General features: G+C 37.7%; 1 protein-coding gene across 1 annotated transcript in view; it reads left to right on the top strand.

Annotated features, from left to right (window-relative positions):
* Positions 1-27,886, top strand: part of ADAMTS20 (ADAM metallopeptidase with thrombospondin type 1 motif, 20) — a gene marked incomplete at its 5' end in the record, with an annotated part of 169,537 nt that overhangs the window by 120,681 nt on the left and 20,970 nt on the right. Inside the window, 8 exons of the mRNA XM_005881718.2 lie at positions 6,461-6,628; positions 14,554-14,727; positions 14,801-14,971; positions 22,696-22,896; positions 23,552-23,681; positions 23,883-23,977; positions 24,065-24,159; positions 24,708-24,841. Of these exons, the coding sequence (XP_005881780.1) occupies positions 6,461-6,628; positions 14,554-14,727; positions 14,801-14,971; positions 22,696-22,896; positions 23,552-23,681; positions 23,883-23,977; positions 24,065-24,159; positions 24,708-24,841 (1,168 nt within the window). The remainder of the gene's footprint in view (positions 1-6,460; positions 6,629-14,553; positions 14,728-14,800; positions 14,972-22,695; positions 22,897-23,551; positions 23,682-23,882; positions 23,978-24,064; positions 24,160-24,707; positions 24,842-27,886) is intronic.

Raw genomic sequence — 27,886 nt, 5'->3', positions numbered from 1 at the left:
TGAAATCATATATTTGTCTTTCTCAGTCTGACTTATTTAGCATAATACCCTCTAGGTTAGTGGTCAGCAAACTGTGGCTCGCGAGCCACATGTGGCTCTTTGGCCCCTTGAGTGTGGCTCTTCCACAAAATACCACATGCGGGTGCGCACGTACAGTGCGATTGAAACTTCGTGGCCCATGCGCAGAAGTTGGTATTTTGTGGAAGAGCCACACTCAAGGGGCCAAAGAGCCGCATGTGGCTCGTGAGCCACAGTTTGCCGACAACTGCTCTAGGTCCATCCATGTTGTTGCAAATGGAAAGGTTTTATTCTTTTTATGGCTGAGTAGTATTCTATTGTGTATACCACATTTCTTTATCCATTCATCTGTTGATGGAAACTTAGGTTGCCTCCATATCTTGGCTATTGTAAATAATTCTGCAGTGAACATAGGGTGTTTGGGACTTTTTCAGATAAACACCCAGAATTGGGTTTGCTGGGTATATATGGTAGTCCTATTTTTAAATTTTGGAGGCTTTTTTATAATCCGTGCACTGGACCTCTAGTAATTAATAAATGATAATAGAAGTATAAACTGTGTTTTGCATACTCACAACTATGAACTTACTTTTGTTCACCCTGTATTTGTGCTGATTGCCCCTTATTGGATATATCATTTGTAAATATCTTCTTCCATTCGGTAGGGTTCATTTTTGTTTAGTCAATGGTTTTCTTCACAGTGCAAAAGCTTTTTAGTTTGATGTAGTCCCCCAATTGTTTATTTTCACTTTGTTGCATTTACCCTAGAGGCATATCCAAAAATATATTCCTAAGACCAATGTCAAATAGTTTATAACCTATGTTTTTCTAAGACTTTCATGGTTTCAGGTCTTATATTTAAGTCTTTAATCCATTTCAGGTTTATATTGTGTATGGTGTAATAAAGCAGTCTAGTTTAAATTTTTTTGCATGTATCTGTTTAGTTTTCCCAGCACCATTTACTGAAGAGATTGCCTTTACCCAATTGTATTTTCTTACTTCCTTTCTCATAGATTAATTTACCATATAAGCATGGTTTTATTTCTGGGCCCTCTATTTCACTCCATTGATCTATGTACCATACTGTTTGATTATAATAGTTTGTAGTATAGATTGAAATCAGGGAGTGTTATACCTCCAACTTTGTTCTTTCTCAATAGCTTTGGTTATTCAGGGTCTTTTTTGGTTCCATATATTTTTAGGATTATTCTAATTTTGTGAAAAATGCCATTTATATTTTGATAGGGATTGCATTGCATTGAATCTGTAGATTGCTTTGGGTAAATATTCTTCCAATTTATGAGCACAGTATATCCTTCCAGTTATCTGTTTTCCTCCTCAGTTTCTTTCATTATGTCTTATAGTTTTCAGAGAAGAGGTCTTTTACCTCCTTAAATTTATTCTCGGGTATATTATTCTTTTAAAAAAATACATATTTATTGATTTCATAGAGGGAGAGAAAGATAGAAACATCAATGATGGAGAGTCACTGATCTGCTGCCTCCTGCATGCCCCCTCCTGGGGATCGAGCCCACAACCCCGGGCATGTGCCCATGTGCCCTGACAGGGAATCTAACCATGACCTCCTGGTTCATAGGTCAATGCTCAACCACTGAGCCACACCAGCTGGGCTATGATTCTTTTTGATGCAATTGTAAATGGGATTATTTTCTTAATTTCTCTTTCTGATCATTTGTTATTAGTATATGAAAATACAACAGATTTATGAATATTAATTTATATCCTACAACTTTACTAGAGTTATAAATAGTTTTTTAGTGGAATCTTTAGGGTTTTCTATACATAGTATCATTCTATCTCAAATAGGGACTTTTACTTATTACTTTACAAGTTGGATGTCTTTTATTTCCTTTGCTTATCTGATTGCTGTGCCTAGGACTTTCAATACAATGTTCAATAAAAGTGGTGAGAATAGGTATTCTTGTTTTTAGAGTTTTCTGAGTTTGGCTGTTTTCTTTATCCTTACCTAAATATTTATATGAAATAGATATTATTTTACCAAAATTACATATGAAAAATAGAGGTTCAATGAGGTTAAATAAATTACCTATGGTTAGCCATCTTGTAAAGTCTATAAAAGCCATTTTATGTATAACTAAGGTCAGGCTACTTTATTGCCTATTAAGGTATATACCAATTCTCTTAGTGTGTTTCCCACTATTGTCAGAGAGGGTGGTAAATCAGATAAACATAATAGTTTATGATAATCTACACACACACACACACACACACACACACACAGTTTTCCATTTTCTAGACCTGAAGATAAATTTCATTTCCTTATTTTGTTTAGCAATTTAAGTTTCCAGAGTTAATCAAGCATCTCACAAATTAAATCAATTCATTCACTCTTCTGTAGTGTTTTTTAAAATTTCCTTTCCCTTAAAAAATGGTTTTATTGATTTTAGAGAGGAAGGGAGGGAGAGAAATACCGATGAGAGAAAACATAAATTGGTTGCTTCCTGCATGACTACCACTGGGGATTGAACCCACAACCCGGGCATTGAACCAGGAATTGAACCCGTGATCTCTTGGTGCATGGGTTGACCCTCAACCACTGAGACATACCGGTCAGGTTGTAGTATTCTTATATGTAAACAAATGATGCAATAATCCACATTTCAAATATCAAAAGTAATCTTATTCTGTAATATACAACTAAACTTTAAAATAAGAATAGAGTTGTCTCAAAGTTAATCATATTCAGAGTGGACTGACTGATTTCAATTCTCACCTTGGTGTTGAAAGTGCCAGGCAACCTGCATAACTGCAGAATCTATTACAATCTGAGGGCTTACAAATTCTATATTTGTTTCAAATGTCCTGTTTTCCATAAGTAGACATTTGTCTTCACCTATTTTATAGGAATGGTTAATGTAAGTTGCTTGCATTTAATGTTGCCACTTCTGAAGAGCATATCAACTATTCCATAGTAGTTATGAAAAAATCTGAGAATTTAAGATTATGTCAACTAAGAATGATAGAGTGATTTTTAAGAAAAAAAATGTTTGCATAAGAATACTTTGAATGAATTATACAGTATTAATAAAACTTTAAGGGACTAGGATGGTTTTTGAGGTATAAAAAATAAAAGATTGTTGGGGTACAAGAAAAAAGAACTGGTATGTTGGGTATTCCTACTAAATGGGGTATTTTTGTGGAATCTTTACAACTCAAAATGTACTGTGGTTTGAGAGAGGGAGGGTAGCATGTCACTATTTATTTACACTAATATTGCCTCATTCCAACTAATACATCATTCTTGATATAACATGTTCTTTTTTTACTTAAATCCCTTCATGGATTTAATCAGATATGATAACGTAGTTATTTTTCTTCAAATATTGAAGAAAGCGAGCTCTGCTTTAAAAGCAAAACAAAGATATAATCTATGTTGCAATACTTTAATTTTCTATTTTTTTTTGTCTCTCCTCTAGAGGAACTTGAGTTTATTAACCAATAAATATTTTTCATGGAATTTAAAATGTTTTAATAAGTTATTTTATAGTTTACTAAAAACAAGAATTGTTTATACCAAGGATTGGCCTCAGCTAATCAGCTGATATTTATTGTACTTGACATTTTGTGGGTGATCTAAAAGTTTCTTGACCTACAGAAGGCTGGGTAGATGAAGCATGTGGCAAAAATAGAAAATGAAGTGATAAAAACAGAGGGAGCCTCAGACAGAGGAGTTCAGAGAACTGGAAGACTGATATGTATTTACCCTAGAAATGGGGTTGACTCAGAGCTTTAAGGATAAGATTTAGAAAGCTGGGAAGTGATTAGTCAAGGTAAAAGGAAGTATCTGAATAAGGTACTGCTATTGAGTGACTATGTCACATTAAAGAGAAGTGATTATATCATCCCTGAGTAGAGCAAAGGTTGCATGATAGAAAGTAAGGTTGGAAAGGTGTGTTAACTGAAATTTGGTGGATGAAGAAAGCAAGGAAGTATACTAAGTTTTGGGTTTTACTATTAAAGACAATAAAGAGCCTTTGTCAGTTCTTGAGGGACGAAGAAGAGAAAGAATTAAAGATGGCCTCAAGTTAGAATATGTCGTTTTGTGTAATAATTTAAGAATAATCTTAATTTTGATAGTGTATTGCAGTATCCAAGTTTACAGGCCATTCACAGATGCTGCCTATAGAGAAAAATCTTTAATGTCTCCTCTTATGTTACATAGTTTTGTAAGTGAATTGGTTATTCTTATAAGCAGTTTACTGCACACTTACTGAGTGATTCTTGGAACTGTTAAAAGAACTCAGAATTTTCCAAAACAGACACACAGGAGCAGTATCTAGATAAGGCATATCGAAATATATAAAATTATCCATCTTTGTTCATCAACAAACCTACTTCTTCAAGACTGAGTTTAAATATTACTTTCTCCTTTAGTACTTATGAAATAACCCAGAGAGAAATGACCAGTTTCCATGAATTTCTTAAATCTATTATATTTTTTATTGTATAATTTTAATGGTCTTTAGTGTCTTGTGTTTTTTTCTCTGAACTTTATTGGGTTTAATATTTAAGATATACCCTGCCATTATTAACTTAATAGGTGTATGTGTCATTTAGATTATGAGTACTTTGAGGGTAAATTTAGGGCAAAAGCAAGAGATGGTATTTAACGAATCTGCAATTCTTGGTATATTGTAGAAAGTGATATTTATAATGAATAAAATAATATTTCTTCATTTTTCACAAGTACTACTGTGTTGCCATAATTAATATTCACAGTAATTACTACTTTTTAAAGATGGGCTAACATGGAGAGTAATGAATTTTCTTTTGTTCAAATGGTTACAATTTTAAAGTTAGAAAAAATAACAACACACCTTAGGAGAAAAACTCTCTTCTCTGTGTGAATATGCATGTATACTCCCTGATAGTATATGGTTAATACTTGATGATATATGATGTTTGGGGTATAAAATATGTTATACTCTTTGAAAAATAAACAGTGAGCTAAAGAAACAGGCAGGGAAATGCTCAAGGTAAGTGGCCAAAATGAGTAGAGCATATAGATAGGTCTTGTAAAAGACAGTCAATCTCAGGAAAGAATGTACACTTAATACAGTTTAGGAGACCTGTAGATATTGTTCACAAATTAAGTGTGTTAGTGGAATGTAAAGGCTGTATGTGTTAATGGGAAGAGAAGAGAACATCTCAGATATGATAACAATAAGTCAATACTCAAGACAACAATTTAAATTACTTGTCTGCACAAATGAAATTTAGTATTGCAGGTAATATAAAAAGGTAAATTATTCCCAAACTATTTTTAAGTTACAATAGTTTAGGCATCGAATAATCTGTGTTAGTCTAACAGTCTTTGAACTCAGAATATTCATGAAATGCATAATATATTATCTAAGGTCCTCAGAACTTGGGATATGTTTCTAAATGAAACCATATGTGAGCAGCTGTCTCAGAGTTATGAGAGGACTTGTCTGGAATTTGCATCTTCTTTGCTTAACGTTTCCCTGGTGCATATAGCATGCTCGCACATGTAAGTGTCCTCTCTGAGACTATGTGAAGGAAAACAATAGAAGAGGAAGCTAATATTTCCTGAAGATGCACCACGGGTGATAGGTCTAAGTTAGACATTTCATATTCTCTATCTCACATCTCATGTTAATCTTCATAATAAACCTGTAATATTGGTGGTGTTATCCCCATCTTATAAGTGAAGAAACCAAGGCTTGCACAGGTGATAAAATGTGCCTAAAGTTACCCCACTAGTAAGTGGCAAAGCTGGTATTCAATGCCGAGCCCAAGCTCTCTCCACTGCATTGCCCTGGCCTCACTCATGAAATGGCAACTGGCTGAAACAAATTCAAATCATTGTTTAGTTATGTCTTTACAGAGATTTTAGTCATTTTGTTTTGTACTAAATATATTGGAAGGCTGATGGCAAAGAGATACATCTTCCAAATTGATGCAAAAACCAAGCCAGTACCGAATTGCACTTTAAAAACACATTTTCAGCTTTCTCAATTCCAGTTTTCTGCATCAAGAGATCACTGCATTATTTTAAACATCCCAAACATACTTTGCAGCGTGAAAAAGCATATGGGGTTAAAAGTAGAAGAGCTGGTGACTATACAAAACTGAGAGCAAGTTTTGTTGGATTATGTGTGATATCAGGAGTTAACCTCAGATAGTCTTAAATCTTAAAAGATCTAAAAGCATTTATATGCCAGAAAAGTGCTTGGTATATTGTAGACAATATTTTTAATAGAATAAAGGGGTAATTTATGATATCAACGTTAACCCAGGGTGGACTGGCAACTTTTAAATTCTGTCTAATTAGAAATATCAAAGCAATGAGGTTTTGATTGCTTTATGTTACATACTTCTTGCAGATAAATTTAAATTAAGATAAAATGAATCAAGTGCATTCGTATTTGTCTTCTAGTGTTCAGCTTCTTGTGGTAAAGGTTTAAAGTACCGCGAGGTGCTTTGTGTTGACCAAGTTCAAGGGAAATTAGAAGAAAAATACTGCAGTCATCTCCGGAAACCTCGAACTCACAAAGCTTGTAGATCTGGCAGGTGCCCTTCATGGAAAGCCAAAAGATGGAAGGAGGTATGTGATGTATTTTTATAATTATATAAATTTAAAGAGAATATCTTTGCATTTAAAGAGAATATCTTAATTTATTCCATAAGCTTTCAATAACCTTGAAAGTTTTACTTCACCAAAATGTGCTTTTTTTCTGTTATACATTTTTGTACTAATCTCTGAATTAATGCTGTACAGTGTTAACCACATTTGCTAAGTCTCAAGTTAAATAACAAATGAGTCATTTAATTTTTGTATGGCAGTAAACTTTATAAGAAATTCTATTATTGAATACTAGGAGGGTTACTGAGAATTGTACTATTGTTCCAGGTATCTTAACAGTAAATACATAGAATGAGGTATTTAGTAACTGCCTTGTTTCCACACCAAAGTCTTGGGTTTGAGCTAATGTTGAATCTTGGAAAAGGGAATGTTAAGTTCCAGAAGGAATTTTAACTGGATTTTTAAAGTTAAGTGACAGAACTGGGTGCCCAGCCCTAACTAAGACTAGAATGCACACACACTTGGGAAAAGCTCAGCAAAAAGGAAGCTGGTATGTAGGTGGCATCCAGGCTGAGAACTCAGTTTATAAAATAAGGATGATCAATACCTGCCCTGGCAAACTCAGGGAAGTAAGCTCAACAATCTAAATTGGGGGAGGCAGACCTTTCAGCATGGTTGTCAAGTAAAGACCAACTTGGGAAAGGTAATAGTCAAGGCCATGAATGAAGTCAGAAACTTTAACTAGAACAACTGTCCGAGGCCTGATTCCAATGAGTTTGGGCTTCCAACTCAGCCTCTGGCTGCTCTCAGGGGTACCTTAGGGTGCCTACCCATTCCTTAAAGGGCCTAGTCCTGCAACAGGAAAAAGAAACCAATTTTCTGCTGATGGAGCTTCCTTGTCTCTGTCTGATGTTGGAACTATGTTTATTAGAAAAGTAGGGGTTCCCCTGGACTTCTAAGTCATCATATACTCTGTGGGTTCAGAGACTTGGTGCAGGGCGCCGGGCTTTGAGTGCCGCGGTGTCAAAGTGTTGTCACTGAATAAAAAAGCCCCCAAATGCAGCGAGCATCTCAGGTTCCTTTGAAGGAGAGGCAGCCTCAATCACTGAGAAGTGAGGTTAATGGTTGACTGAAAAGTATGGGCAGACGCACCTCTGTTTTTTAATCCCTCAGAGCATACATACATTCTCAAGCATTTGCTTCTACATGTAACTTTAGTAAAGGAAATAACACCATTCTTAATGGTTTAGCAGATGTCATGATTTAAAAGATCTTCTGCTAGCCTGTTATATTTAGTGAATGCCACTACTACCTACTAGGTCGTTTAAGAAAGAAATACCACACCATCTGCCTCCTTTTCCCTTGACCCCACAGTTAGTCACTCAACGGGTTCTCTCAATTCTATCCAGGCAACTCTTGTATCTTCCTTGTGACCACCCCTATCTAGTTCATCCTCACCTGATCCCAAATGTATAATGTTCTCCTTGCATATATCTTGGTCATTATTTACTTGCATATAGTGTGAGCTGTAGAAGAACTCGGATGTGACCATGTCACTTGGTATCGTCTATGACTAACCCTTGTCTTAAGAGGGTGAATCTGAAACCTAACCCATGCTTACTTCTTCCGCATTACCCTAGGGAGGCCACTGAACCCTGGACACCAATGGATATCTTGTTCACTAAGCACTTTGCTGAGTATCTAGTTTAATACTTCTGGCTTTGACTACCACAATTTAGTTGCAAAAAGGACTTGCCACCTCATAATGTATTAGTTATATTTTTCATATTGTGATTTTGCTTAAAGTGGGGGTTTGCCTTACTTTATCTGGACCGTGATGTGGCGGAATAATGGCAACGTAGCTCCCACAGAGGGTGGAGCAGAGTAAAGGCACTGAACCCAGCTTGGTGCACATACCTCCCAATTCGGACATCAGGCAGGAGCTGCTGGGAGATGGGAGTGGAAGTGAGAGAGACTTTTTGCTTCTTCTTCCCCACCAGCATTCCTGTGGATCTTCCAGATTCTGCATCTGTTGGGGTTGGTACTCAGGAGGGACCTTTTCTGACTCTTGACCTCCAACCCCACAACAGTGAGTCAATCGTCAGTTCTACCACATTGGCCTTGGCCTACATCAAGTCTGACATTCTGTAGGATTCCCTAAAGGAACGTATTTGAGGGGTTTCTAAGATACAGCTAGGAATATTCAGAGACCATAGAACAGGGATGGTCTTGTACAGACCCCGCTTTCTTCTCTTTGAGTTGGTTTTCCTCGCCACAGAAATTAGCTTCAGACGCCCACACAGTCCCCACATCTCTCCCAGAAACAAACGACCACTTGTGAAGCCGCTGGCTTTTGATTTATGCTATAAAAAGCACCCACACGAAGTTCATTAACAATTGCAGGCTGTCATTGCACTGCATATAATAATGTCCAACAGAAGTGTAATTTCAGAGGTAGTTAGGAGATAATCACTGGTTGCTACTTGGTTCGGACTGCATAAATTGTAACAGAGCTCTAATACAATCGCTCACTATAAAATAATCTTATTTTAATACTATTTTACATTATACCTCAAATGGAGAGACTCATTTGGCAAATGGTGACCAGACATGTGCTCAAATGAGTTTTGATGTAACACCTTCATTCAGGGCTTGATATCATTTTTTTTAATGAAAGGATTTAGTAATGCACTTTAATGACTGCTGCTAAACAGGAACAAACATTGCTACACAGGGCCATTTGTCCTCTGGGTCCAGATGTATACCTTTAGAGGCAAATTAAATACTACAATTCTTTAAAAGACACACACACACACACACACACACACACACACACACAACATACTACCCTCCCCCGCTTTCTGGAACCAAAAAGATTTCCCCCCACTTAATTTTACCTATTTGGGAATACCAGCTTCACTTGTAAATTCAAGTGTTTTAAGGCTAGAATGGTGCTAGATTCTTCATTGTCTCATGCCTCATCTACTTAGTGCCATCGAATGTAATCTTTTTAATTGAATTGATTAGGGTGACATTGGTTAATAAAATTATATAGGTTTCTGGTGTACAGTATGGTGTATTTTGTATTGTGTTCACCACCCCAAGTTATGTTTCTTTTCATCACCATTATCCCCCTCCTACCTCCCCTCACCCCCATTTTCCTCTGGTAATCACCATACTTTTGTCTATGAGTTTTTTTTCCATCCAATGTAATTTTTTTTTATGTAAAAGAAAAAAATCCAGAATTCTTACCTCCCGTTGATTATGGTAAACCTGCTGGAAATCTATAAAGATACGTGAAAAAATCTCACTGACGACCTAACAAATACCCTACTGAATCTATAGCCACATGACATCAACCACTTACCTGGGTCCCCTTCTGAGACCCATCATTGTCTTTCTAGTATTTTAAGATCAGAACTGGAACCAAAATTTCACAAATCTACTGGCCGGTGCCCTTCTTTCCCAAAGCCCCTCATTTGAAAAGAAAAAACACAAAAAATAACCTATATGCTAAATGCTAGCATGTGTAAGTGATTTTGTATTTCTGTAATTTCATATTTTCTATATTTCCAACATATATAAATTCCTACATTTCAAAATTTTCTGATGTATACATATTATGTATCTTGTAGTCTAAAAAGATAATAAATATTACTTAAGGCCCCATATCCCCTGACCAAGAGCTTAGAACCTTTCATCTCTACACCTGGGTTTAGTGTTTACCAGTGAAGACAGGCAGCAGTGGAGGATGGGGAGGATGTGTGTTTGCTCAGGGGCTGGGTGAATGAACCATACCACTCCGCTCCGTCATTTCTAGCTAATGCCAACAATTCTGTTTTTGCATTTCTACGCTGCCTGTAACTTTCCTTATCATCTTGATTGAAACTTAAGATGGCCTTTCTTTGACTGGCCTGAGATGACTAACACTGTTTGGCTTGAAGCATGGCTCAAGAAACTGTTCAAGGCAGAAATCAGAAAGAGGAAAAAATGGGACTAAGAATGGAGCAGAAAGGGACAATCATTTCCTTACATTGTGTGAGAGACTTCTGTGTTTCTCATAACCTAGGTATCATTGCATTCATTATGCAGATGAGAAAAATACAGCTTAAGAGGTTAAGTAGATTGTGCAGGTCACAAGCCAGGAATTGCAAGGGGCGGGGGCATTTAAACATGGGTCTATTTGAACTTTCCTTACTGTAGTTGCTGTCATAATTATTAAATTATTATCAGTATACATAAGTCATTCTTTTTTAAAAAATATATATTTTATTGATTTATTTTACAGAGAGGAAGGGAGAGGGATAGAGAGTTAGAAACATCGATGAGAGAGAAACATCAATCATCTGCCTCCTGCACACCCCCTACTGGAGATGTGCCTGCAACCAAGGTACATGCCCTTGTCCGGAATCAAACCTGGGATCCTTGAGTCCGAAGGCTGACGCTCTATCCACTGAGCCAAACCAGTTAGGGCAAATTATTCTTTATTTCCTTGGCAACATATTGCCCCTCTCACAAGGGCACCTGAAGTCAACAACTGCAGACTGTTACCGAATTCAACAGAAATTTAATTTCTGTGCTGACTTCATTGCATGCTTATTTATATTAAAAGTCTGTATTTGTTCTGTTGGTGAGGAGGAAAGATTCCAGAAGTGGGTACAAGTTCAAAGACTATTTCAGCTCCATATAAGTGAGTATTTGCTAACATTAGAATTATCCAAAAATGGATTAACAGCGTTCATGATATCGTGAACATACCCAGGCTGAGGCTATAGAATTATGTGTGGTTTTGATGGTCATTTATTCACTATAAGTATAAAAGGGATTTCAGAATTGAAGAGAAATTGGGATTAGATATTCCTAGAGTCTTTTCTAACTCAAAATGCTCTACTACTGCTATGTTATTGATCCATTTAAAATAAGCCATAGTTACAAATAACCAACTATAATAAAACCAAAATCTTATTACATTAATAAGAAATGATAATGTATCAAGAGCAAATATTTACATTTTTAAGTAACTTTATTAAACAGAGTGAGTCAGCCTCGATGAGCCTGTTTTTGCAAGGCATGTTCTAACATCTCTTTACCTCTGCTCTGTACCTGTGGATGGGATAAAATTCACCTTCTCCACTCCACTGTCAAGTATTTAAAGTGCCAGAATTTGCAATGTTACAGTATATTTGTGTATAAATAGGATAGTTGGCTGATTTTTTCTGTCCGAATTTAATTATACAGTGTTGGTGAGGTAATGCATTCCCATCAATTATTTCTGTTATACTTGTAACGATAGCCTCACACTGGCTTCATATGTGTTGCTTAGATTTAAAAAAAGAATAAAATTTAAAATGCTTATAAATATGAAGTTTTATAAAGCTACTGAGTAAGGGTGCATATTTTGGGGTTAGAGATGCACCTTGAGAGGTTCTTCTAGTAAGTGACTTAAGAGTGGGTGATCATATCTTCCCAGCATGACTGCAGGGGAAATGGGCTGGGCAAAGGCAGGAAGTTGTGTTTTGGAAATGTTGAATTTGAGGTGCCTTTGACATATCCATATAGAAAATACATGAAAATTCTGGTAAATACATAAAAAGTTTTTGTAAACATAGCTATAATAACAAAAGGGAAATATGCTAATTAGACCATATAGCCAAACAACCTTATGGACGTCCTTCCAGACGACCTTCTGGATGAAGTTGCGGCTTCGAGGGCTGAGGCAAGACACTGCCGAGCCCCTTGCACGAATTTCGTACATCGGGCCTCCAGTGAACATATAAATGTAAAGCTCAGAATTATGATCAGGGTGGAAGAGAACAGCCTTAGAAATTACTGGTGCATAGAAGAAATTGCTCAGCGAGCTCAGTGTGTATAGAGGCGAGTTATGAACAGAATCTTGAAATATGCTAATGTTTCAGGGCTGACCAGAGAAAACAGTCAGTTAAGAACTTCGAGAAGGTGCAATCTCAGAAGGGGAGAGAGAGCTCTGGACCAGAGGGATTTCAATCCCAGAAGCCATCATGGCTCATGGCTCTGCAGAAAGTGGTCAGTGGCACTGAAAGTGTCAGGGAGAGTAAGAAAAGATTTGAAAAGTTCTTATTGGGTTTGGCAATTAGGGTTACTGATGAGATCAGGCTAAGCAGTATTTCATGTAAGCCTTAAGTTATCTGTTCAAATCTAAAATTGCATCAATTCGCCGAAACCGGTTTGGCTCAGTGGATAGAGCCTTGGCCTGCGGACTGAAAGGTCCCAGGTTCGATTCCGGTCAAGGGCATGTACCTGGGTTGCGGGCACATCCCCAGTGGGAGATGTGCAGGAGGCAGCTGATCTAACTCTCTATCTCTCTCCCTTCCTCTCTGTAAAAAATCAATAAAATATATTTAAAAAAAAAATAAAAAAAATAAAATTGCATCAATTCACTCTTTTATACTCTTATCTCCAAAACAAACAACAACAACAACATAAAAAAACACCCTGAAAAACAAATATTATTTGTTTATTCCAAGCAGTAGTCCATTTTGTTTCCTTTCAGGGAAGTGGACCACCAATAGCAGTTATTCATGGTCTCCAGGGGGTTTTTCTAAATGAATGCTGTAATAGAAGGGGCAATAAATCATTGTGGTTTGTTGAATTATAGAAAATTATATTGTCTGATAGGACTTACTGCTAAGCTGTGTTTTGTGAATTATTTTTTCCAGGTTTTTGTTTTTTTCAGGTTTAGAGGCAGGAAGTTTTCCAAATATAATTTCCATTTCTGAAATTATCTCTGGAAAATGTTTGTAGGAGTCTTTTTTTGTAGACTAATCATTTTCACAAGAGGTTCAGATAAGCTAACCTACATACAGATATTTTAGTCTACTTGATATGGTGCCCTGCACAAAGCACACATTACGTTACTATTGCCTCCATAGAAAGGAGATGTATGTTCTTTGTGAAAAGATTCAATGAGTTGGCACAATTCACCTGTCTAAGCATAAAATGAAAGTCAATATAAGTATGTAGACATGCATCATATTCTCCGTAGGTTAAAAATTACAAATTATCTCTCAAGTCTGTTTCTGCTTATACACACAAGATAGAAAACAATTATAAAGAGCCTTTACAATAAAAATGCTGCACAGTCTGTGAGAGGAATTGAGTCTACCAGGTGAGCTAAATCCTTAGCTTTTGTGGTATTTTAATGTTCATTCATTCATGGTAAAACCATATACAAAAGATATATATTTACTGTTGTGGGAAAATTTACTTACTCTGGAACCCCTACAGATATAGAGAATTTAATGAAGAACCTGTTGTTGTTTTTTTACCCTTATAATTACTCAGTCCCCCAATTATCACTCAGTGTAACTTTCAGTCCCTTCTGGAATAACAAGGAGTAGCTATAAAAAAATCCAAACTCACAAATTAAATATCACTGGATATTCTCCATACTTTATTAATGTTGGCATCCCAGTGTGGCTGTGGTCCAGCTCTGTTGTTATATACACTGGCATCTAGAGCTGAAAGAGCCCTGAGATATTACCAGGTCTGTCCCTATCCCCTGGGGGCAGCCCAGTGAGGTTATGTAGATGCCAGCAGTATAAGGAATTACGTGATGTGAAAAAACAATGTAGATTAGTTTCGTGTGATTTTATAGATATTAAGTACATTTAAGTCAGAAGAGGGTGTTATTAGTTGGGCTGGAGTGTCTTGTAGAACATGTCATAGTTTCCGGAAGACTTGAATAGATATTGCAAAATAAAATCTAGTATTTGCCTATTTATATAGATGTTTCACACCAGACAGTCTTGAACATACTTATTCCATGTATTTTCTGTCTAATACATGATATAATATCAAGCTGTGTTTAAATGAAACTAGAAAATATGTCATGACACCATTTTGCTTTTTTTTTTACATAGTTTAATGTTTGTTAGTGAGTTGTTCAAGTCGTTTGGGCTTCTTTGTAGTGCTCTGTGACCTGTGGCCCTGGAGTTGAGCAAAGGGATGTGTACTGCAGACTGAGAGGCGTTGGTCCGGTGGCGGAAGAGATGTGTGACTGGTCCACTCGGCCTCATTCGCAGAGGCAGTGCTGGCGCCAGGACTGCATACAGTCCCAGTGGGTGGCAGGAGAGTGGTCGGATGTGAGTATTGACCAGTCAGGTTTTAAAGACACTGCATACAGGCATGTTACTCATTTCGTCATTGTATTTCTAGTGTTTAACATCATGTAAAATGAAGGAGACACATCGGCAAGTGCAGTGCATTGACGCACAAAACATTCAAGTGAATGAAAGTTTCTGTGACCCTTCAACCAGACCTCTTTCCATCAAAAAGTGCAAGAACCTTCCCTGCAAGTACATTGTAGTAACAGGAGACTCATCTCAGGTAAGCCAAAGAATTTTGTTCCTGGGAAAAACACCTGAGTCTAACATTCGACGCAATTGAAACTGAGTCTAAATTGGAATATGGGGGCAGATAACAGTATCCGTATTAATCTAAAGAATAAAGCCACCTACAGTTGGATGATGCAAATAGAATAAGAGAAATATGGATATTAAACTTAGTGCAGTTCCAGTGTCAATTAGTGCCTACTTGAAATCAGCTACCAGGAACAGTTTGGCAAACTTGCCCTGTAGAATTGCCTTTCTTTCCTTTCCTTTCCTTTCCTTCCCTTTCCTTCCCTTTCCTTCCCTTCCCTTCCCTTCCCTTCCTTTCCCCTTTCCTTTCCCCTTTCCTTTCCCCTTTCCTTTCCCCTTTCCTTTCCCCTTTCCTTTCCCCTTTCCTTTCCCCTTTCCTTTCCCCTTTCCTTTCCCCTTTCCTTTCCCCTTTCCTTTCCCCTTTCCTTTCCCCTTTCCTTTCCCCTTTCCTTTCCCCTTTCCTTTCCCCTTTCCTTTCCCCTTTCCTTTCCCCTTTCCTTTCCCCTTTCCTTTCCCCTTTCCTTTCCCCTTTCCTTTCCCCTTTCCTTTCCCCTTTCCTTTCCCCTTTCCTTTCCCCTTTCCTTTCCCCTTTCCTTTCCCCTTTCCTTTCCCCTTTCCTTTCCCCTTTCCTTTCCCCTTTCCTTTCCCCTTTCCTTTCCCCTTTCCTTTCCCCTTTCCTTTCCCCTTTCCTTTCCCCTTTCCTTTCCCCTTTCCTTTCCCCTTTCCTTTCCCCTTTCCTTTCCCCTTTCCTTTCCCCTTTCCTTTCCCCTTTCCTTTCCCCTTTCCTTTCCCCTTTCCTTTCCCCTTTCCTTTCCCCTTTCCTTTCCCCTTTCCTTTCCCCTTTCCTTTCCCCTTTCCTTTCCCCTTTCCTTTCCCCTTTCCTTTCCCCTTTCCTTTCCCCTTTCCTTTCCCCTTTCCTTTCCTTTCCCCTTTCCTTTCCTTTCCCCTTTCCTTTCCTTTCCCCTTTCCTTTCCTTTCCCCTTTCCTTTCCTTTCCCCTTTCCTTTCCTTTCCCCTTTCCTTTCCTTTCCCCTTTCCTTTCCTTTCCCCTTTCCTTTCCTTTCCCCTTTCCTTTCCTTTCCCCTTTCCTTTCCTTTCCCCTTTCCTTTCCTTTCCCCTTTCCTTTCCTTTCCCCTTTCCTTTCCTTTCCCCTTTCCTTTCCTTTCCCCTTTCCTTTCCTTTCCCCTTTCCTTTCCTTTCCCCTTTCCTTTCCTTTCCCCTTTCCTTTCCTTTCCCCTTTCCTTTCCTTTCCCCTTTCCTTTCCTTTCCCCTTTCCTTTCCTTTCCCCTTTCCTTTCCTTTCCCCTTTCCTTTCCTTTCCCCTTTCCTTTCCTTTCCCCTTTCCTTTCCTTTCCCCTTTCCTTTCCTTTCCCCTTTCCTTTCCTTTCCCCTTTCCTTTCCTTTCCCCTTTCCTTTCCTTTCCCCTTTCCTTTCCTTTCCCCTTTCCTTTCCTTTCCCCTTTCCTTTCCTTTCCCCTTTCCTTTCCTTTCCCCTTTCCTTTCCTTTCCCCTTTCCTTTCCTTTCCCCTTTTATTTTATTTTATTTTTATTTTTTTAAAAATATATTTTATTGATTTTTTACAGAGAGGAAGGGAGAGGGATAGAGAGTTAGAAACATCGATCAGCTGCCTCCTGCACACCCCCTACCGGGGATGTGCCCGCAACCAAGGTACATGCCCTTGACAGGAATCGAACCCTGGACCCTTGAGTCCGCAGGCCGATGCTCTATCCACTGAGCCAAACCAGCCAGGGCTTGCCTGCTTTTTAAAAACAGCTTTTAAAAAAATTGTTGACACTATTATAGATGTCCCCTTCTCCCCTATCTCCTCCTCGACCCAGCCCTCACCCCCATCCCAGCCTTCATCCCATTGTTGTCTGTGTCTATGAGCTATGCTTATATGCATCAAAACAGCTTTATTATGGTATAACTGACAAAGAATAAGCTGCATATATTTAAAGTGTTCAGCTTGATAAGTTTTGATGTATAGATACAGCTACACCCATAGAGCCATTACCATATTTAAAATAAACAGCATCTTCATCACTACCCAAAATTTCCTTGTTTTGCTTTGCAATTCCTCCCTCCTCTCCTCCTCTCCCTTCCCCATCCCACAGGTAACCTAATCTTGTTTTCATTGAAATTAGCCATTAACATATTAATTTACATTCTTGATTTTTATATAAATGGAAGCATACAGCATGTACTGTTTTTGTTTAATGCCTCATAAGTATTTGGAGGTTCAGTCAGGTTGTACGTATCAATAATTCATTTCATTTTGTTATTGAATAATATCTCACTGTATGGATATCTCTATGTCCATTAACCTTTTCTTCTGTGATGTCTAATTTGCCATTATTCCCCATCAATCTATTTTTCATCTCAGATAGTATAATCTTCATCTTTATAAATTTGATTTCAGCTTTTTTTAAATATCTTCCATGTCTACTTAACTTTTTGAACATACTGGAGTTACTTATAATTGTTTAATGTCCTTCTCTGCTAATTCTAACATCTTTGTGTGTGTATTTATAACTTAGGGAATTTTAGTATACTCACAAGTTTGTGTAACCATTACCATGGTCTAATGCTAGAACATTTTGTTACCCATAAAAGAAACTCCATACCCATTAGAAACCACTCCACATTTCTCCTTTCCCCAACCCCAGACAACCAGTTTTTTTTTCACTCTCTGGATTTGCCTGTTCTATACCTTTCATATAAATAGAATCATACAATATGTGACCTTTTGTATCTGTCTTTTTTCACTTAGCATGGTATTTTTAAGTTTTAGCATATATCAGTAATTCATTCCCTTTTATGAATGAATAATATTCTATTGTAGAACTATGATACATTTTGTTCATTCGTTCAGTACCTGATGGACATTTAGGTTGGCTTACTTTTTTATTATGATGAATAATGCTGTTAACACTTGTGTACAAGTTTTTGTATGGACATATGTTTTTAATTGTCTTGGGCATATAGCCAGGAGAAGAATTCCTGAATATTATGATAACTCTATGTTTAATTTTTTGAGGAAATTCCAAGCTGTTTTCCACAATTGCTGCACCATTTTGCATTCCCAACAGAAATGTATGAGGATTCCGATTTCTCCATATCCTCATCAACACTTGTTATGGTCCATCATTTTGAATATACCCATCCTAGTGGGTATGAATGGAATCTCATTGCATATTTGAATTTCATTTCTCTAGTGACTAATAATGTTGAGCATTTTATTGTGCTTTGTAGCTATTTCTATATCTTCTTTGGAGAAATACCTATTCAAATCCTTTGCCCATTTTTAAATTGGGTGATTCATCTTTTTATTGTTGAATTGTAATTCTTTATAGACTTATGAGTCCAAGTTTTATCAGTTATATGATTTCCAAATATTTTCTCTCATTCTGTGTGGGTTGTGTTTCACTCTCTTGATAGTGCACAAACTTTCTTCATTTTGATGAAGTCAAATTTACCTGTTGTTTTGGTTGCTTGTACTTTAGGTAGTATATCTAAAAAAATATTGACTATCTAAGGTCACAATTCATGCCTATATTTTATTCTAAGAATTTTGTAATTTTAGCTCTTACATTTAGGTCTTTGATACATTTCAAATTAAGTTTTGTATAGGATATGAAGTGGGGTCCAACTTAATCCTTTGCATGTGGCTACCCCATTGTTTCAATTTGATTTGTGGAAAAGAGTGGCCTTTCCTTGTTGAATTATCTTGGCATACTTGTCAAAAAATATAGGTCATAAATGTATTGGTTTATTTCTGAGCTCAGTTCTATTCCCTGATCTATGTATCTACCCTTATGTCATACCATAGTCTTGGTTATTAGAGTTTTATAGTCAGTTTTGAAATCAGGAAGTGTGAGGGGACCAACTTTGTTCTTCCCTTTCAAGATTATCTTATTATTCTGTGTTCCCTACGTTTCCTTATGAATTTTAGGATCAACTTGTCATATTCTGTATAAAAGCCAGCTGGGATTTTGTTAGAGAGTGCAATGAACCCTGATCAATATGAGGAATATTGCCATCTAAAGAAGTCTTCCAATCCATGAACATGAGATGTCTTTCCACGTATTTAGGTCTTACTAATTTCTTTCAAGGATGTTTTACAGTTTTAAGTGTATACGTGAACTTCCACTTCTTTTGTTAAATTTATTCCTAAATATTTTATATTTTATGCTTCTATAAATGGAATTTTACTCAGTTTTATTCTTTGTCTATTGCTAATGTAGAAATAGAATTGATTCTTATATGTTGAATACATTTATTGGACCTAATTCTTATTTGTGTGCGGATTATCGAGGGCTTTCTGTACATAAACGTATATCATCTGCAAATACAGAGAATTTTAATTTCTTCCTTTAACTCTGGTTGCCTTTCACTTTTTCTTGTCTAATTTTCAGGCTAGATTCTCCAGAATAATGTTGAATAGAATTGGTGAAAACAAATATCATGGTCTTGTTCCTGCTTGTTAGAGGAAAGCTTTCAGTTTTAATACTTACTAGTAAATATGTTAGCTATAGATTTTTTTAAATAGATTCCTTTTACCAGTACTCTTCTATTCCTGTTTTGCTTAGGGCTTTATATCATGAAATGTGTTGGATTTTGTCAAATGCTTTTTCTTCATTTCTTGAGATTCTTGTGTGGTTTTTGTCTATTATTCTATTAGTAGAATAGATGTGTTCCATTAATTCATTTTCATATATTGAAATGATCTTACATTCCTGTAATAAATCTCACTTGGTCATTATGTGTAACACTTTTAATCTATGTCTGGAATTTTTGCTAGTGTTTTGGTAAGGATTTTTGCATTCATAAAAGATTTTGGTCTGTTGTTTTCTTGTGATGACTGCCTGGTTTTGGTATGAGGGAAATACTGACTCCATAGGATGAATTAAGAAGTGCTCCTTACTCTTCTTTCTTTTGCAAGAATTTTGGAAAAGTTGATGCTAGTTCTTTAAACATTTGGTGGACTTCACCAGTGAAGCTGCTGGTCCTGGGCTTTCCCTGTGTGTAGTTTTTGGATTATTAATTCAATCCCTTTACTCATTATAGGTGTATTCAGATTCTTCCTCCTCCCCAGGGTTTATTGTTATTGCTATTTGTTTTTGCTTGTTTAGAAACTTTCCAGAATTCACTGGAAAGTCTGTATTTCCTGTCACATTCAGTCACTGAAGTCTCTGCTTAATTTGTTTAAGTTTTCAATTAATGATTGGACAGTGATTCCCTTAGCTACCTGGAACCAATCACCTCCTTTGCCTGGGGCTTCTGTGTGCATGTTTGGGTACCTTTAACACTCAGCCAGGCAGCTAACAACTCTTAGTCCTGCTTGTACGAAGCCTTGCCATTGGGCCAGAGGTGAGTGTGCAGGCCCTTTCCAGATGCTTCCTGAGCATGTGTATAGTCCTGGACATGTGAGCAACCCTGTGCGTGTCCATGGCCTTCTGGAGTCTGTAGATATATTGAAGCTTTTCAAAGCCCTATGAACATCTCTCCCTTTAAGATTTTTTTTTAATGAGCCTATTGCTTGCTCTAACTGTGATCTACCTCTTCTGGAAGCTTCAAAGTTACACAGTTCAACAAGTGCCCCTGGAGGGAAAAGTCTTTAAGCAGTGGGTAAGCTCCAGTTAAGTTAAATAATGACAGCCTTGTAAGTGGAGTCTTCTAGAAAACCCACCAAACAGTTCAAGTAACAAGAAGTCTCTGCAACAGGGTCTTTAAAGATGCCCAACCCTGTTCTGCCCCTGTGGCTGCGGGGTTGCTGGTTCCACCATGCTTGCGGGGCTATTGATTTTCAAGGCTACTGTGGAGCTGGAGGCAAGAATGGGGGTAGGACAAGTTAAAACATCACAAAGCTCCCTCTTCTGAGATTTAACCTTGTTTATTGAATAAATGCTTCCTGGATTGCTGCATTTGGTGAATTTCCAGAATTGTGGAAAAGTTAATTCTGACAAAGCCAGTTTTCTCATGGCTTTATGAAGAAAATAATTTTCAGAGATCCTTCCTTTGCATTTTTACTCATCCCTCTGGGTCTGTTTTGATAGATGGATTTTTCTCTTTATTATGGGCTACATTTTCTTGCTTTTTGCATGATGGTTAACTTTTTTTAAAATTATTTTATTGATTTTAGAGCAGAAGGGAGAGGGAGAGATAGAAACACCAGTGATGAGAGAGAATTATGGATCAGCTGCCTCCTGCACGCTCCCTACTGGGGATCAAGCAGGCAACCCAAGCATGTGCCTTTGACCAGAATTGAACCCGGGACCCTTAAGTTCACAGGCTGACTCTCTATCCACTGAGCAAAACCAGCTAGGGCTGACAGTTAACTTTTTATTGCATGTCAGACATTATAAATTTTACTATTTTAGCTACTGGGTAATTTTTATTCCTGTCCATATATTTTGACCTTGACTCTAGAATGTATTTATTCTGTCTGGATGCAGTTTGAGCCTTTCTTATCTCACTCTTAAGCTTTGTCACATCAGACCAGTGCATTGTTTAGGGTTAATTTATTTCCCTCTACTGTTCCAAGACCCTTCTGAGTGTTCTACTTATTATAGAATACATGTATGTAAGATTTTCCAGTCTGGCTGGAGGGACCAGACTATATTTGGTCCCATGTGAGTACCAGATACAGTAATTTCTATGTCTTTTGATTGGTTCATTCTTTGGCCTCAGGTGGTGTCCTCACATGTATGTACACACTGGTCAGTACTCTGCTATTTTCTAATTAATGTCTTTTATTTCAGGTGAGAACTCTCACATATGTTTTATTTCTCCAAAGCTGCACCTATTGGGAGAAAATTTTTCATTCAATTAAGATAGTCTTAGTAGTGTAATGGGAAAAAACCAAAATAGGCATCATAACTAGACAATCTAGCCTGCATATGGATCCTTTCTATTTATTGGTACAACTCTGGGAAAGTTATGTAATGTCTCTGAACCTTTTTTAACTCATCTGTAAATGAAGCTAATGAATAGGATTGTTGTGGGTATAACATTGCATAGTGTGTGTATGTATATTTAAATATTTACTAGAGGCCCAGTGCATGAAATTTGTGCCCTGGATGGGGGGTCTCTCAGCCCGGCCTGCCCCTTCTCACAGTCCGGCAGCCCTCAGGGGATGTCCTACTGACGAGGAGCAGGCCTAAGCCACAGTCTGGCCTCGCTCTGTGGGAGGCAACTGGCTGATCAGGGGAAGGCACCGCCCCCATCACCCCCTCGCTACTCCTGCCTCTGGCCTTCCTTTGCAGGAGGCTACCCTGCTATCAGGGGAAGGTGACACCCCCACCACACCTCTGCTGCTGCCACTGCCGGCCATGAGGCTGCCTGAGCCTCACCCAGCCCTCATTGCCTGAGCCTTGGGCCCTTGAAGCAGCAACAGCCATTGGCGGCTTGCCAGAGCCCCAGGCCAGCCCTGGGCAAGCAGCTGCCACCATCGCGTCCCCAATACTGCAAGTCCCTGCCCCTGTCCCCGAAGCTGCAAGTCCCTGCCCACCTGCTGCCCATGCAGCCTGCTGATCAGTCATTACTGTGACGTTGTCCCGACCAATTTACATATTACCCTATTATCAGATAGATGTGCATGCGTGCGCGCACGTGCGCGCGCACACACATACCTGATGAATATTAGGCCTGGTTAAGTTTAAGGATATCTTCTCCCCCTGGAAATTATTTTTCAGTGTGCTGGTAATTGTGGATTTAGTTACCGACAAAGGATTACATATTGCATTGAGATTCGGTCTACTGATAGATATAAGCTCCATCAGCTTTGGCCTATAGACTATCGAGAATGCCCTGTGCTGCCTTCACCACAGACTTACAAATGCAATCTAAGGAGCTGTTTGCACATGGCCACTTGGAAAGTTGGAAAATGGAGCAAGGTCAGTATATAATTATGAATTTAAAATCTTCTGAATGAGACTTTCTAGGTGTGGATGCCTGTGCAGCTGCATGTCTAACTCGATCCCAGAATTGTTTCATACCCCTGTTGTCTAAAAACCACTTACTTTGTCAGTTACTTGTATAAATATCTTATCTCTTTTTCTATGCTTACTATAACCTATTTATATCTATTCCTCAGAAAGCCTTGCACAGTGACTTGCATTTTTAGTAGATACTTAACCAATGAATATTTTAAGTGAAGTAAATAAATCTAACATGTGAGTAATAAAAGTTACTTGCACTATAATCCGTTTCCAATTTAATGGATAGAAAGCAAGTAAATATTGCTTTCCAAGCAGCATATATAACAATGAAAACAAACTAAGTAGTCTTAAAAACCAACATTAATAATGTTTGTCAAGTATTTATAATATAATGTTGATATAACTATATGACATAAATGAAAAGAAGCCAATAAATGAGAAATAATAAATTCCTCCCATCTGTGACTGTCTAATCTATAGGGTACTTTTGTATTTGCAGTAAGTCTAGCCACTATTGTGTTCCAAAAGGACCTTGTCTGAGAGGCGATATGGATTGACTGGCCTTGTTACCCTTTATACACTTTACCTTCAAATTTTACTCTGTTCACAGTGCTCAGTGACTTGTGGAGTGGGGGTAATGGAGAGAAGAGTGGAATGCATGGCTGAAAACGGTTGGTTCAGTGACTTATGTTTAAAGCGTTTAAAGCCAGATGCTCAAAAGAAATGTTATGTCAATGACTGTAAGTAATGGACTTTAAAAATCTACCTAGTGTTCCTAAGAGTTTTAATTAAAATTCTGAAAATAAGTATTTGCTGTAATCATATGCTACACAAAATGAAGTGCCTATTTTTTTTGCATAATATTTGCATGATTGAGTTAAATTCATGCTGTGTTTTTAATTTGTTCATTGTTGATAAGTTGTATTCACTCATCCTTGAAGGCAAAACATTTACCAGCTGCAAAGAAATCCAAGGGGAAAACAACATTACCAAGGATGGTGACTATTACCTTAACATTGAGGGAAGAATAATAAAGGTATTGTGAATACAGTTCCTACTCGACTTTAACACTGACTGTTGACTTTGGAAAAAGCTTTTCTAGGTGTTTGCATTTTCCCTTTAGGTTTATTGTGCAGATATGCACTTGGAGGACCCCAAGGAATATATATCATTGGTCAAAGGTGAAGAAGACAACTTTTCTGAAGTGTATGGTTTTAGGTATGAGATGTGTCTTTGGCTGATCAGTGCATTTTTTATGGTCCTTCACGATTATTTTTATGGTCCTTCAAGATTATCAGAAGTTCCAGCAGTTAGAGTGATACTTGAATAGCTTGCAAGTGGGACAAGTAATTCAAAAGCAGGTGGACATATTAGGGTCTAAGTTAGGTGTTGTCCATGCCTGTTTAAGCCCAAAGACTTGAGTATTAACCTGTACTCACAGAGAGATAGGCTAAGAAGGATACTGTGGGTGAGCAGTGGGAGAACAGAGAAGGGGAGAATTTAAGAGCTATGTGTATTTTCATAGAAATCATATTACTTCCAGTAACAAAAGCTAAGAGAACTAGAGCTGGGTTATTTTTCCACTGGTCTTGAATTTCCCATTGATAATTTCATATGTTAACCTTGAGTGATTTTTACTTTTCTCATTTAACTTGTAGACATTGTCATATTGAAGAGTGTATCTTTTACCTTCCACTTCCAAAGTTTACCTACATTGTGGGATGATAGCTGTATCTAATAATAAAAATATTCTAATGTGGTTACAGACTACAAAATCCATACGAATGTCCTTTTAATGGAAGTAGGAGGCTAGACTGTGAATGTACAAATGACTACCTGGCTGCTGGACACACAGTTTTCAGCAAAATAAGAATTGATCTCACTTCTATGCAAATTAAAAGTAAGTACTGGATCTCTATTTGTAAAATGAAAAGCCTCCCTTTGCCAATGAAAGTCCAACAGTATGCTGGTATGTAGAATAGCTAGGGTATAGCGGACACCCTAGCATTGGGCAATAGTTACTTAAATTGATTTTTAAGGTTACTAGCCATAAACTTCCTCTTCAATGACATGGGCTGTGGGGACCTTAGTAAAAATGTAGTGGTGATGATAGGATATACAGTGTCCTTCCAAGATATGACCCTCTACCTTCAAATTCCCCATTACATTAGGGATAAAGTTAATATCTCAACATAATTATATAAACTTTTTGTAGGGCTTAAAGTAACTTCAGATTACAATTTGTAAAGCATTTTTCTATAGATTTTCTCATTTAATCTTTTTAACAATTAGTTAAGGCAGAATTGCATCACACTGTTGCAAATGATGCAATTAATTCCTATTCACAGATCCCAGACTATGGACCTGCTGCCTTTTAGGAAGCAACTTATAGTATGGTCAAGTCCAAAGAGATTAATGAAACCTAATAGACACTGAGCAGCCTGCCATCCTGGAGGTTACATACCTATAGGAAAAGACAAATAAGTTAGTTTTAGAAGTTAAAACTAGATCACAATTGAATCACCAGTGCCTAGCACAGTGCATACGCCATAGCAAGAAACAATGTTTTTCGTGATAGGAATGCATGAATACATAATCTCTAAGCCACAGTCAGATGATAATGACTAGTATTAGTAGTAATAATGGCTAGCATTTACTGAAAACCCACCATTACTGCCGTGGGAAAGTGCTATACTGTTATGGTTATGCTCATGAACTCTGGTGTTACACTGGGTGGAAATTCTTTGCATCCACTTACCCGTTATGTGACATTGGACATATCTCTTTAAGTCTAAATTCCCTTAAAGTGAGTAAAACCCTCTTAGGTTTTTTTTCCCCTTTCTTTTTTCTCTTCTTATTTCTCCCTCCTTCTGCCACCCACCCCTTTTTTGAGGGAGGTGGGGAGATAGTGGGATTAAGAGATAATACTTGCCAAAACCAGTTTGGCTCAGTGGATAGAGCGTCAGCTTGCGGACTGAAAGGTCCCAGGTTCGATTCCGGTCAAGGGCATGTACCTGGGTTGCAGGCACATCCCCAGTAGGAGATGTGCAAGAGGCAGCTGATCGATGTTTCTCTCTCATCGATGTTTCTAACTCTCTATCTCTCTCCCTTCCCCTCTGTAAAAAATCAATAAAATATATTAAAAAAAGAGAGAGATAATACTTACAAAATTCTGAGCAAATAGCCTTGCATACAGTAAATGCTCTATAAATAATCATTATTATTTAAGGATGTACTAGTATGTGTGTCAGGTAATTAGCATTACTGAGCACATAATGGGCACTCAGTGAGTTAGTTGCTGTTTAGTAAGATGCTGGTTTTCATTAATTTATCAAACAAACATGCATTTTGCCAGGCATTGGGCTGGGCCCTGAGGATACAATGTTCACTGTCTACATTTTTAGCTTCCTGGTCTCTCTTTTCCTTCTTCAAACTTGTGTGACAAAAACCCAGTCTTGACTAAATTACACCTTTCACCCACTCTGCACTTGCACCACACATTTTCTGGGTGGCAAATAATACACTGTCCTCATGGATGATCTCACTTTAAACACAGGACTACTGAGCTTACATGGACCCTTCATGCTGCTGAGTAATCCCACTGCACTTCCCTAGTTCATCCCCTCCCCCATCTCCTAAATGTCTCACTCACATATTCTCTTCTAGCTTCAGACTTCTACAACTTCTAATACTCCTCTCTAGTCAGTCATTGCTAATGATCTTGCTTCCTATCTCGCTGAGGAAATAAGAGCCAGAGGGAATTTCCACTAGCTACCACCGCCACATCTACTAACCTACCCAAATGTTCACCTACAGACTTTGCCTTCTATCCTGGTTACTGTGGAGGAACCACTCCCACTTCTATGGAAGGCCACCCTCTCTACTTGTGTTCTAGGCTCATCACTTTGTATCTATGCAAGAACATTATTTCAGCAAACTTTCTTTTCTCTCTTATATCGCCAATTCTTCATTTCATAAATCCAGTGAAAACTTCTTGGTTTTCATCTAACTTGGTCCATCAGCAGCATTTAGCTTTCAGGACACTACACTCTCATTGTTTTGTTCTATTCTGGCCACTCTTTCTCACGATTTCTCAACTTAGCTAATTACTCTTCATCAGCCACAATACTGAGTATGAAAGAATTTCAGGACTCAGTCATTCCCTTAGGGATCTGGTTCAATTTATAGATTTCAATTACTACCTATTAGATGACAGCCCCAAATATTTATCTCCAATCTGGACCCTGAATGCCAATATTACACTGCCTATTCAGCAAATCCATGTCTAATAGGCATCTCAGACTCAATGTTAATCTCAAACTGAACTTTCAATATTTCTCTACAACCATTCCTACCCCAAATATTTACCATTTCAATAAGTAGCAACTATAATTTTCTAGTTATTCTAGCTAAAACCTAGTAACATCTTTAAATCCTCCCTTTCTCTCACACATACAAGCAATCCATCAAATTCTATCAAGTGACTCTTCAACAAACCTGCTGCTGTGGATTGAACTGTGTCCCCAGAAATTCATACACAATAGGTTCTTGTGATTTGGTAACAGCTGACTCCAGCACACCATGGGAGGCCTTATTGCTTTGGAAACTGTCCTTGGAGATATGATCATATTTCCATAAATGCTACCTTTAGGGGTTGCCATCATGGTAGCATGCAATAATCCTGCAGTCCTCTTGAAAAGTGAAGTGATTCAAAATACATTAGTGGAGGTGAGAGCCACTGACTGGATGACCATTGGTTGGGATATTATCTAAATGACTCAAGCATGAATAATAGATTAGACCAGCTGACCTTTAGCATGTGTGTGTGTATATATATATGTATATATTTATATGTATGTATATATGTATACATATATATGTAATATATATATAATTATATATTACTAGAGGCCAGGTGCCCAAAAATTTGTGCAATCGGGGGGAG

Source organism: Myotis brandtii, unplaced genomic scaffold (genome assembly GCF_000412655.1).
Source record: "Myotis brandtii unplaced genomic scaffold, ASM41265v1 scaffold686, whole genome shotgun sequence".
Taxonomy (NCBI): domain Eukaryota; kingdom Metazoa; phylum Chordata; class Mammalia; order Chiroptera; family Vespertilionidae; genus Myotis; species Myotis brandtii.
Note: the sequence above shows the minus strand (reverse complement) of the source record. Positions and strands in the feature narration are given on the sequence as shown.